At 52.0% G+C, this 12,750-nt stretch overlaps 1 protein-coding gene across 1 annotated transcript; it reads left to right on the forward strand.

Moving 5' to 3' along the window:
- The first annotated feature begins 1,202 nt into the window (after positions 1 to 1,202).
- Positions 1,203 to 6,391, forward strand: LOC137441127 (putative methyltransferase DDB_G0268948). Its single transcript, XM_068138018.1, has 7 exons — positions 1,203 to 1,310; positions 2,115 to 2,240; positions 2,528 to 2,688; positions 3,175 to 3,388; positions 4,433 to 4,533; positions 5,275 to 5,412; positions 5,978 to 6,391. The coding sequence occupies exons 2-7, from the start codon at positions 2,130 to 2,132 to the stop codon at positions 6,066 to 6,068; spliced, it is 816 nt and encodes a 271-aa protein (XP_067994119.1). The 5' UTR covers positions 1,203 to 1,310; positions 2,115 to 2,129; the 3' UTR covers positions 6,069 to 6,391.
- Positions 6,392 to 12,750: the final 6,359 nt, after the last annotated feature.

Below are 12,750 nucleotides of genomic sequence, written 5' to 3' on the forward strand. Positions count from 1 at the left end.
GAAAGATTTCTCTGCCACAAGTTGTCGCTGGGGACAGTGTGAACACTACAGAGAGAGGCCAAGGGTGATACTTGTTGTCTGGAGAAACCACAGCAGCTCTTCCCATGGACACCAGAACAGGGTGGGAAGGGGGAGGAAATCTTCAGAAATATCAAAACACCTGGCTAAGGTGATGTCAGATGTTTTGTTTTCATCAGGCAGTGCAGTTTCCCTTGCATGTCAGGTAATTACACTGAGAAAAAGAATGGGCACCTCAGGACATCATCCCTTCCTGCCTGCAGTCATGCTCTCACCAAAGCATGGACCAAATTAGGATACCTAAACCTCCAGGAGGCTGGACTCCTGCCAGATACTGCATGACACTGTGAGTTATGAAATTATGGGGGCCTTTGGTGCTTGTGCTCTTTTTCCTCTTGGTGCAGGTGTGCACCTGATACAGCTCAGCAGCAGGTGACTCAAATGAGATATTTAGGACACAAGCCTGGTAATTTCAATTCAGGCCCCAATTCAGCAAACAGCTTCAAGGTGGTCTCTATGTCCAGCCCCTAGAGAAGTTCCACTGATTTATCTTCAAATTAGGAGGGGGCTAAAGGCTGGGCAAAGGTTCACAACTACAGTCTAAAGTCTAGACTGAAGTAAATGTGCTTCAAAGGAAACGTGGGTCTGCTGGCTTCATCTGGCTGTAGTTGGCATCACTCCTAGTGTGCCAAGGGGTAAAATCCTGCCCTAAATCAGGGCAAGGACTTTGCATAGTCCTGAAATACCAATGCTCTGTGGTCTTATACCTCGGGGGTTATATAGGCTCTCATTCTGATAGACAACAGGAGGGGGCTTCTAGGTCAGGCAGACTTCTTAAGTATGGCTTTCGATACCTTCAGCAGGTAAACCGCGTTCAGGTAAACGTTGCAGCGTCTGCTGGCCGTCCGTCACTCCCCGTTCCCGAGGCGTGCAGGGCTGCTGAGCACACAACCCACCCCTGTTTCGTGGGCATTTTGAGACCTCCCCGTAATTAACAACCACGGAAACTGTGCAAAGGCACAGGCTCGGCTCTCGGGCTCCAGGACCTCAGTGGGGTAGAGGCTCTGGAACCCGCCTGGCACTTCGCACCTTTCCCCGGCCACCCAACGTTACGCGACACTTCCCCTCCGGCCGCCCGCTCCGCCCAGGCCAGCCCCGCTGCCGGGGCGGGCGGTGCCAGGGGCGGTGCTCCTTTCTCCTTGCCCGGGGGCCGGCAGCGGCTGCAGATCCGAGCGGGGAGGTTCCGGGAGTCGGTGGTGTTTCGCAGCCTCTCGGAGCGGGCGGTGCAGGCGGTAAGAGGCGGGGCCGAAGGTACTCGCGAGCGGCGGACTAGGGCTCGCTGCTGGGAGGAGCTCCTCGGAGCACCCGGTGGCTGCCAAAGACAGCGCCTGCTCGGGCACTCCAGACACAATGTGTGGCCGGAGCCTTCCGGGAAGGATTTGGCCTCGTCTTGTGCGGGACCCGGGGGTTCATGGCAGCCGGGTGTTGGTGCGAGAGGGGAGAGCGGGCGGCCACGGCGCTGGGCTGCCGGAGGGAGCCAGCGGTGGGGCCGCGCTCGCTGCAGTTCGGGGATGAAGGGCTCAGCTGGGCTCTGGGCCTGAGAGACTCGGAGCGTTCCTGGGGCAGGAAAGGACAATAAAAATACGGAATGGTTCGGAAATCAAGATGGAGTTGGTGTGGTTGTGCTGCTCATGCTGAAGCACAGATTTCCTTTAAAAACCCAAACCAGAACATTTCTGCAGTTAGTTTGCCTGATGCACTGCTGGTTGCCCCCCGAGCCACAGATGTTGCAGCTGCAACAGTGATCTGTGCCACCCAGGTGGGTGGGGAAAGCAAAGGAGTGGTGCGAAGGGCTTAAAAACCTAGAAATCTTTTCCGTGTCAGACGCTGCTGGTTTGCCTCTGCAATGAGCTCATGACCGTGGGAGAGATGCTTGGAGAGCAGGTTCATGCTCCCTTGCTGGAGCCTCATGGTCAAAGTCCTCCCTGGGCCACTGCCAGGAACTGGAGAATTTAGTGCCTGTGGTCACACACAAAGGAGGAGTTCGATGCCTTTGAGACAAACCTGGCTTCCTGTGTCCTCCTCCCTGGTTCCAGGTCACGCACGCAAGCATGTCAACTCAGATGTTCGAGGGGAGAGGGCATGCAGCTGTCTACCAGAAATACCGTTTTGCACCGGGCAAAGAGCTGCAGGAAACCATCCTCACCTATGTGCAGGAGAAGGTGAGTGGGGTATGGCCAGGATGTAGGGGCAAAGGAGGTAGTAGTAATTGTGGGCAATAGCATTTGTCCTGCTGGGAGTGTTACCTTGGCTGGTGCCATGGGGTAGAAGAAGTTGGTAGCACTTAAGATACGGGCAGAGAAGAGCGTTTTGGCAGGTTGTGTCATGCCGACACTGTTCTTCTGTGGACACTGGGGGGAAACTGTTTGTGGGCAGTGAAGGAAAGAATGGGGTAAAAGCGCAGAAATTGGGTGGCTGCCCACTGAGATGCATCCACTCCTCCCTGCAGAGAGCAAGCCCTGCTGAGCTGGTGGTGGACGTTGGCTGTGGGTCTGGACAAGGCACCCAGTTCCTTGCGGAGCACTTCAAGAAAGTGGTGGGAACAGACATCAGTGAAGCACAGATCCAGGAGGCCAAGGATGCACCCTCTGTGCCAAACATCTCCTACCTGTGAGTGTCAGGGTAATCTTTTGGGTCCTTGTGTCAGCAAGCTTTTGGGTCCTCGTGCAGAGGTGGTGTTTTGTGAGTGTAAATCCTGTCAAAGCCAGTGGGCGCCAAAGTAAAACCCATTTGATAGGGTTCCTGGTATAAATAAGCTTTATCCTAGACTTGCAGTAGCCATGGTCTTGCATCCTAAATGGTCATCACTGACTCCAAAGACATGCCTACTGATTTTGTGTCCTGCTCCAAATCTCCAGCACAGAAGGTTCCACCTCAGCATGAGGAGGAACTTTTTTACTGTGAGGATCACAGAGCACTGGAACAGACTCCCCAGAGAGGTTGTGGAGTCTCCTTCTCTGGAGACTTTCAAGACCTATCTGGATGCATTCTTGTGTGACCTGCACTAGATTCTATGGTCCTGCTCTGGCAGGGGGGTTGGACTCAATGATCTCCTGAGGTCCCTTCCAACCCCTAACATCCTGTGATCTGGTCCAGGGTGTGCCCTGCAGAGGAGCTGCCGTTTGAGGATGCTTCGGTGGACATCCTGACTTCATTTACAGCTGCACATTGGTTTGATATCGAGAAGTTCATGAAAGAAGCAAACCGAGTGCTTAAGCCAGGTGGTTGTGTGGCCATCAGCACCTATACTGTGGATATGAGTGTTTGTTATGGGAACTACTCCGAAAAGCTGACCAAGATCTTCAGGGAGGTGAGGTGATGATGAAACCTAAACCACAGGGTTTCCCTTACTTGTCTGGGCAGGGTAAAATGTACTTGCATGCAGAAAAAATAAGAATGCACTTAGGGCCACAACTAGAGGACCTCTGTTGCAGGGTGGGACATGGCTGAGATAGGGTTTAGTGGCTCCCATGTAGTGCTAGGGATGGATGGATGGATGGATGAAGGGAGGGGTAGGACAATAGGACAGGCTCTTGTGTGTTGAGAAGGGCTGCAGAGCACATTGGCTGGAAGCATCGGAGAGACTTCTCTTGATTACAGTGAAATGAATGGGAAGTAGAAACTGGAAAGAGAGGTTTTAATGCTGGAGTCCAGAGGAGGACTACAAAGATGACCAAAGGCTGGAGCATCTCTGCTATGAGGATAGGCTATGGGAGCTGGGGTTTTTCTGCCTGGAGAAGACTCCAGTGGCACCTTATAGCTGCCTTGCAGTACCTGAAGGGAGCCTACAGAATAGCTGGAGAGGGACTTTTCATAAGGGTGTCTAGCAACAGGGGGAGTGGTTTTAATCTTAGGGAGAGTAGATTTAGACTAGACCTTAGGAAGAAACTCTTCAGAATGAGGATGATGGAGACTCTGGAATAGGTTGCCCAGAGTGGTTGTGCATGTCCTCTCCCTGGAGGTGTTTAAGGCCAGAACAGATGAGGCCTCGAGCAGCCAAGTCTATTAGGGAGGCATCCCTGCCCATGGCAATGGGGTTGGAGTAGATGATCTCTGATGTCCTTCCCAACCTAAACCATTCAATAATTTTACTGAGTGCTTTAACAGCTCAGTAAAAGGAGACTTTCCATTAGATGAGTAAGAACACAATAGGGAGGAGGACAGAACCCTTTATAAGATAATAGGGACCTTAAATTCCTAATGCTGAGAAGATTTTGGTGTTTTCATGAAAGGAGTATTTTTAAAAGTGTACTTTTGACTGCATCAGATCAAGGGTCAAGTAGACCTTAGTGAAGTGGAACCTGAGAGCTTAACCTGGTTTTGTGCTGGTTTTCTAACCTGCTGTCTTTTACAGTGCTGGGACAAACTTTTAAAATACTCACACAGTAGGGTAAAATACGTCTTAGAAGACTACAAAACGATCTTTGAGGCCTTGCCATTTCCAGACAAGAAGAGGTGAGCAGAAACCCTTTGGTGTAGCACTGGGAGAGGACAGAGGTGGTGTCTTGGTTCCTCCATAGAGTTTCTCTGCCACTGGCATAGTGAGGACTCAAGGGACATGGGATTGGCAGAGCCGGTAGCTGCTGGGTTTCAGCAGATTCCTTTGCATTGTGGCAGAGTCATGTCCTGATGGACTTGATGCTGCTTCATCCTGGGCCAGCAGGTGTGGTCATAAGGGCTGCATGGAGCCTTCCTGCTCAAGGCAGAATTAGGTTAGTTTTTTTTTTCAGCTGGTAGTTTATGGTCTGTTGAAGCTTCTGGGCAGCTCACTTAATGCATGAAGGGACAACATAGAATAAGAGAAGAGACCTGCCTCAGAACTCCAGGGAGCAAGTGCCTGGTTCCCCAGCAAGACACAGACCAAGACACTGACACTGCAGTCAATAGGGATGTGCTGGTGGTGTTGCAGAGTTGTTGGTGTCCCAGCTGCAGAAGGGGATGGACTCAGCAGGTAGGCCTGTGTCAAAAAGGCTGGTTGAGTCACAGATGGTCCCAGGGACAACCTAGCAGTCTGTGCTTCTCCAGTGGTGAATAAATTAAAGCTCCTGACCCACAAAGTGCCTCAATCAGATGTTGCTCCCTTCTGTTGGTCCTTTGAGGTCCTTTGATGGTGTCAGGCATTTTATTGGTCACTCCCTCAAACTGTTACCCTTGTTCCATTGCCTTGGAGATTTAACTTGCTCCTTTCTTCCCTAGAATCACTGATATCTTTGACAACATTCCCATGACAGTTGCTGGTGTGATTGGTTACATGGAGTCTGCCTCTTCGTTTCAAGTTTTTCTGAAGAATGACCCTGAAGCTGCAAAATCCCTCCTCCAGGAGACTGAAAAGAGGTGAGAAAACTACTTGGGAAATCAAGCAGGGTACGGAGTACCTGCCTTATACCATGCACAAAGTGTGAGGTTGTGGAGAACCTCTCAAAGCTCAATGTGAGCTGTGCCATGACGGGCTCCCTCTGCCCCTCAGGTACAAGCAAATACTTAGAGGTTCAACACCATATCCTCAACTGCACTGAAGCTGGACTGACATCAGTTTGAGTCAGTTGACTTCAAGTCCCTATGGCTGTGTGGTGGTCTTGCAGTGATGTATCCATGTAAGGCTGATGTCAGAGATATCTTGAGTTTCTTTGCCTTGCTCTTGATTAGCAGAGAGCAAGAGAAATATTGACAGTTGCATCCTAACCAGTCTGGATTAGCCCCTAAGACTGGCCTGCTGCAAAGCTGGGAAGGGGACATGCCTCTGTGCCTGCTAATTTCTTCACTGACCAGAACAACCTTTGTGCACGGGTTGGAAGCCTCTGCCATCAAGATGTCTGTGCTTGGGTGGAAGAGCCCCATCTCTGGCTGTGGATAGTTCTGCCTGGGCAGAGCAAAACTCTTCCTCTGTTTCTTGTTTCAGGATGCTGGAAACAATGGGAGTTAATTCTCCTGAAACCCCAGTGGAGTTTCGTGTGAGGCACGTCTGTGTGCTGGGGTACAAAGGAAAATGAGCACAAACACTTCTGCTGGTCTGGTGCTGGGTGGAAGGAGAAAGTGGGTTGTCCCACTCTTAATCACTCATATTCCTTGGGAAGATTGATGATGATTTGGATGATCAGAAGCCTGATTTTCTGTGGAACCCAGAAGCTTATGCCTGCTCTTGGTTCTTGTCCACTTTGGTGCTCCAGTCTGCCGAGTGGTGTGTCCTTCTGTGTCTGGAAGGGTCCAGTTTCATACAGGTGGACAGACTGGCTGTGGCAAGAAGAATCACAGTAATAGCTATGAAACTCAATGCATTTCTTACATAATAATAATAACAAAAGCTGCAAGAAAAGTTGCTTGTGGTCCCTCTTTTTCAGAGAGTCTGTAGAGCACCTGTTGTGGGAATGACTGTGCTTCACACTTGGGGCTTACCTAGGCCCTGAGTGGCCTTCTGTTTCATGTGTTAGGTGGTTTTGGGTAGAAAGAGCTGTTTGCCCAGCTAAGCTGGGAGCTGCTTTGGAGTCCTGAGCTGGAAAGAGGCTCTTCTCACCTACTCTGTGCCTCCATTCCTGCCTGAGTCGGGTGGATGTGCAGTATCTGTCAGCCTGTGGCTTGGACAGCAGCACTCTGTGCTGGGTTAGGAACTGGCTGGAGGGCTGAGCCCAGAGAGTGGTGGTGAGTGGTGCCACATCCAGCTGGCAGCCAGTCACTAGTGGTGTCCCCCAGGGATCAGTGCTGGGCCCTATCCTGTTTAATACCTTCATTGATGATCTGGATGAGGGGGTTGAGCCAGTCATCAGTAAATTTGCAGAGGACACCAAGTTGGGAACAGATGTTGATCTGTTAGAGAGTAGAAGGGCTCTGCGGAGGGACCTTGACCAGCTGGACAGATGGGCAGAGTCCAACATGATGACATTCAGCAAGTCCAAGTGCCGGGTGCTGCACTTTGGTCACAACAACCCCATGCAGCACTACAGGCTGGGATGAGAGTGGCTGGAGAGCTGCCAAACAGAAAGGGACCTGGGGGTACTGATTGACAGCTGGCTGAACATGAGCCAGCAGTGTGCCCAGGTGGCCAAGAAGGCCAATGGCATCCTGGCCTGCATCAGGAATAGTGTGGCCAGCAGGAGCAGGGAAGTCATTGTGCCCTTGTACTCAGCACTGGTTAGGCTGCACCTTGAGTACTGTGTCCAGTTCTGGGCCCCTCAGTTTAAGAAGGACATCGAGACACTTGAACGTGTCCAGAGAAGGGCAACGAGGCTGGGGAGAGGCCTTGAGCACAAGCCCTATGAGGAGAGGCTGAGGGAGCTGGGATTGTTTAGCCTGGAGAAGAGGAGGCTCAGGGGAGACCTTCTTGCTGTCTATAACTACCTGAAGGGAGGTTGTAGCCAGGAGGGGGTTGGTCTCTTCTCCCACGCAGCCAGCACCAGAACAAGAGGACACAGTCTCAAGCTGCACCGGGGAAGTTTAGATTCGAGGTGAGGAGAAAGTTCTTCACAGAGAGAGTTGTTAGCCATTGGAATGGGCTGCCCAGGGAGGTGGTGGAGTCACCATCCCTCAAGGTGTTCAAGAGGGGATTGGGCATGGCACTTGATGCCGTGGTCTAGTAGTCATGAGGTCTTGGGTGACAGGTTGGACTTGATGATCTTTGAGGTCTTTTCCAACCTTACTGATTCTATGATCTGTGCCTCAGGGTTGCTCAGTGCTGTGCTAGCACTGCAGCTCTGGCCCTCACAAGGTGAACTGTCTTCAGCACAGCTTGGGAGCCTTTCTGCACCTGCAGCTGCAGGGGCCAGTTTTGTGCTCCTCTGGCTTCCAGCCTGCTATCACTCCCTGGCACTGCCAAGGGGAGATTAGAGGCTGCACCTTCTGGGAGGGGCAGATGGAGGCAAGGGGTTCAAGGCTGGGCACAGCCCAGTACAGGTTCCCTCCTGTTTGCTTTCTGGATGCTTTTAAGACCAGGCACAGCCTCCTTTACCTGTAATTCCAGCTCTGGGTAAGAAGTCAACCCTGATGCCATGGTGAGAGGTGCAGCCTCACTCTGTCTCACATCAGTGCATTATGAAGGAAGGCAAAAGTGATACCTCTGCCCCAGCCCTCGAGAGCACCTGGAGGGAGCTGGAAAAAGGGAGACAAATATAAATGTTGCCAGATAGTTCCAGAAAAAGCCCTGACTGAGACAGGCAGAGAGCAAGATCTTACCTGTACTGTGACACAGAGCAAAGGCTTTGACTTGGCTTGCTGCCTTCTAGGAAGGTGGTGTGGTCCCATGATGACAGCTACAGGGAGGAACACCCATTGCTGATGCAAGGCTGGGCCTTGTGTCAGTGGTCATGTTTTGGAGAAGATTTAATTGAGCAGTGATGCTGGATCAAGCCCTGCTCTCGGTGCAGAAGCTGCAGCAGGAACAGGTTGTATTTGGGCAAGCAGTGGCCAAAAAGACCTACCTTGCTGGGTGAGCATGGAGCTGATGGCTTGCCACCTCCTGAAGGAGCACTAGAGGTCTCTCCCCGCCCGGGACTGCACCAGATGATAGACTCCCGGGAAGCCCATACGGCTTCCCTGGCCGGGGAAACCCTTGCTCGGCCGGCAGGGCTTGTCCTGCTGAGGTGCATCCCCACAGCCATGCCTGGGCAGGGAGGTGTCCCTCCCAGGTAGGTGCCCCTACCGCACTGGCACAAACGCTATGGGGAAGAAGTGCTTCTTTTCCTCGCTTTTAAATGTAAAGCCCTTTAAATCCACTCACTAGATAACGTTGCAATTAGCAGTCCTTCCCTCCCCAGCATCAGCAGGACACTCAGGGCATTCCCCCGGGAGAGTACAGTGGGTGCCTGGCTGTCGTGCTACCATGGATTGCATCAGCACTGCCTCGGGCATGATGTCAGCAGCCTGGGGTGGCACAAACCAGCCTGACAGCGTGGTGGCTGCTGCAGCGTGCCAAGAGGTGATGAAGAGCTCTGGGGCGCACAGTGGCACCAGCAGCACTTTGGTGGCACTGACACCCTGGGCTGGTGGGGACAGGCCCGGTGATGGCTGCCAAGCAGAAGCCACCTGATGCCCTGTGCCCCAGCAGTGTCCAGCTGTGAACAGGGCTCCCACACATCACCCAGGGATCTTTTATCTTTTTTTAAAGCTGACTTTTGTGGCTCTAACTTCTTTTTCAAGACCAGTGACTTTAGTAGGTGCCAGTTCCTCCCAGATAAGCCCACCAGCTCCAGAGCGGATCGGGAAGGAGTGATGCAGGCTCGTTCTTCCCCGCACCAGCGGCGTGTCTTGTGGCCGAGGCATTTCCATGCTCGTGCCACACCGCACCGATGAGTCACAGAGCCATTACCTCACCTGCACTGGCACCAAACGTGCCCACAGCCCTGCCTGTTTTCACTTTCCTTCTCGCACCTGGGATCTCCCGCATGCCTGGAATTTCTTGCTCTGAGCAGGTTTGAGTTGATCTAGCCTCTTGAGCCATGTGAATCTGAGGAGGGGACTCCACTGTGCCATCTGCACAGCTTTACCAGCATGACCATTGTTTGCAGTCAGAACTGGGACTTGCTGGGGCTGAAGAATTGACTGAAGTGGGTTCCCAGCACCCTGCAGACCCCATGGGGCATGACATGGCATCTCCAGCCCATGCCAGCTTTGGGAGACCTTCTGCTGTCATGGCAGGAGCCAGCACTAGTGCAGTTTGGTGGAGCTGTGCCAAATACAGACAGGATTTGCCTGCCAGCCTGGTGACTAGAGTATGGTGAAGAGTGGTGTCACCATGTGAGAAGGTTGCTGGTGTGCTGATGCCCAGGATCGAAAGACCATGAGCCTTCAGGGAAGAGCCCCAACTGCTGCTTGGCCAGGCACCTGTGGGCTTGGCTGTGGGTGGTGGTGAGTAAGGCACAGATATCTGAGCAAGGCCTCCTGGATATCTTTAGCCCTTCATCACAGCTGCCGTTTGTGAGCTGTGCTCACAGCCCTGACTTCCCCACTTGGCTTTTGCTTTTCCTTTGGTGATTCCAGAACTCTTCTGCCTGAATGAAGAGATGATGTTTCACTTTCCTTCTCCAACCAGAAATGATACCCGTGAGACAAAAGCCACAGTGACGGGGGAAAGGAGCCAAAGGGAAGCTGGGTACCTCAAAGATATGACGCTGCTCTGGGACCTGACATGACCCAAGAGTAACCACAGTGCTGTCCCCAGCTGGGGTCCAGGGCATGAAGCAGCAGCTCATGGTGGGTCTGTCAGCATGCGAAGGCAATCTTCCAACCCTTCCCTGTCTCTGCAGGCAAAGCCATCACAGACAGGAGGTGCTGGACATCACAGTCTGGATGCTGAGAACCTTGCTCCAACCCCACTGATTTTTGCCACCTGGAATGGGATCTCCAGCAGCAAACTCCAACCTTCCTTGTACCTGGGTCTGGAGGAGGAAATCCACTGCAGTGGTTCCACCACCTGGGATCTTGAGCTACCATCAGCCCCTTCACTGTGACCTGAAGAGCTCCAGGCAGGGCCAGGACCCCCACTCTCTCCTCTCCCTCATGAGAACCATGTCTATTTTTACACCCATCAGGCTTTTTCGCTAAGGTGACATCCTTTCCAGCTGAGCTCAGGCATCGTAGGTGAAGTTATGCTGCCTTGGGCTTTATTTTTGTAGCTGTTACTGATCATGAATGAGTTCCACTGCATGAAAAAATGATGTTTCTAAAGCTATATGTTTCTTTAATAGGAGAGGAAGGAATGACACTGCTGTGGTTCTGTTCACTCAGAGTGCAGACAAGGGACTTGAGCCCTGGCTGGGGCTCAGGCACAGCAGCCTGAATGGGACTTGGGCCAGCAATATGCTCCGTGACTTGCCATGAAGGAAAACTCTACTCCCGCTATGTTTTAGTGCCACATTTTCTGCCATGGGTCTCTCCAGGTTCTGTGTCCATCTGACTTGGTCAAAGCCAAGATAGCCACTGCCTGAGCCATACTGCTCCCTCCCCTCCTGTGGCCTGAAATTGTGCCAGGGGAGATTTAGATTGGATATTGGGGAAAATTTCTTTACTGAAAGAGTGGTCAGACATTGGAACAGGTAGCCCAGGAAGGTTTGAGATTTGTGGACATAGCACTTTGGGACATGGTTTAATGGCTGTGGTGGTCTTAGGCTGGTGGTTAGACTTGAGATCTTAGAAGTCATTTTGAACTGAAACAACTCTGTTATCCTGTGATGCCTTTCCTGCATTGGTAGGAGTATTTCCAGCATTTGAAGGAGGTGATCCCTCTCTCTGCTCAGCACTGATGCGGCCATGCTTGGAGTGCTGCATACAGTTCTGGGCTTCCCAGTGTGAAGGATAGATGGACATACTGGAGAGTTCAACAAAGGACCATGAAGGTGAAAGGATTGGACCATCAAGCATATGAAGAAAGGCTGAAAGATCTGGGATTGTTCAGGCTGGAGAAGAGAAGGCTCAGAAGCTCTCAGTGGTGCCTATTGATGGGACAGGAGGCAATGGGCACAACCCTAAATGCATGATCCACATGAACAGAAGAAAACACTTTTTTACCATGAGAGTGGTCAAACACCAGCACAGATTGCATAGGGAGACTGTGGAGCCTCCACTCTTGGAGATATTCAAAACTAGATGATATCCTGGGCAACCTACTCCAGCTGATCTTGCTATAATAGGGGTTGGGGTGGGAAACACTCAGTGGTCCCAGCCCATCTCCATGACTTGGCACAGTGTGTCCATGTTGGTCTGCCTGCCTCTAGGTCTATCTTTCCTCAGCCTTGTGGAACTTTTTCTTGTTTGCACAGACTCCTTGAAGCCAGCAGTCTATTTCCAAATGTGAACGTTAATAACTGGGTCCTTCTGGAGCAGCACTCCTCCACTTGAGGCACCACACAGTGCATTTATGCCTGTTGCTGTGGTGTTGTGTATTTGCTTTTTAGATACAGGTTATTGCTCTAATTTCCAATTAATACTTGATGAATGCATGAAGCTACAAGTAGAGTGATGATGGCTTCAGGTTGCAGGAGGTTACCTCAAGGAAAGGATGGATTTTGCTGAATGAGGACACAGTTCCAGCAAAGACATGTCAGTACACAATATTTGCACTTCCAGGCTAAACAGGAAGAAAACTTCAGCAGCTTGTGGGGGTGGCAGCCCCACTTGTCTCCAGCTGCATTGCCGCACAACTCTGTTGTCCCACCTGAAAAACATACTGTGGAAGTGCTTCTGCTTTCGGCCTTTCTCCTGCTTTTGTAGTGAACTTGGTCCCGCAGGGTCACACACCTGTAAAACCCATGCCCACAGCTTACTTTGAGCAGTAGCCACTCCTGGATGCTGCTTTTGTCTCTTCCCTGCCATGGCTGTTGTGCTACACTTCCTGCAGTGAAGTTGTGACACAAACTCGTGCTGCCACCTGGGATGCTTTAAAACTCTCCTGGCTGTCCCAAGCCTGGTGACCCCATGGGGCTGCATGCCTTGGGGACTCTCACAGATTTCATATGGTGCTAGGCTGGGTCGTGCCCAGGTTTCCCTGTACTTCCCACCACCTCTGTGACATTCAGTGTGGCAGCAGTGGCCCTTGTTCAGCTCCTTTGGAGCGGTGTGTGCAGCTCAAGCACTCCCTGCATTCCCACGGTGCTGGGTGCATTCGTGCCGTCGAGGCCGGCAGCAGGGCAGGCAGCAGGAGGCGCCTCCCTCGCTCACACGCTTTCACTTTCCCCTTTCCAGAGTTGC

The sequence above is a fragment of the Melanerpes formicivorus genome, unplaced genomic scaffold (assembly GCF_026170545.1).
Source record: "Melanerpes formicivorus ecotype bairdi unplaced genomic scaffold, bMelFor1.0.p_v2 SCAF_5, whole genome shotgun sequence".
Lineage (NCBI taxonomy): Eukaryota > Metazoa > Chordata > Aves > Piciformes > Picidae > Melanerpes > Melanerpes formicivorus.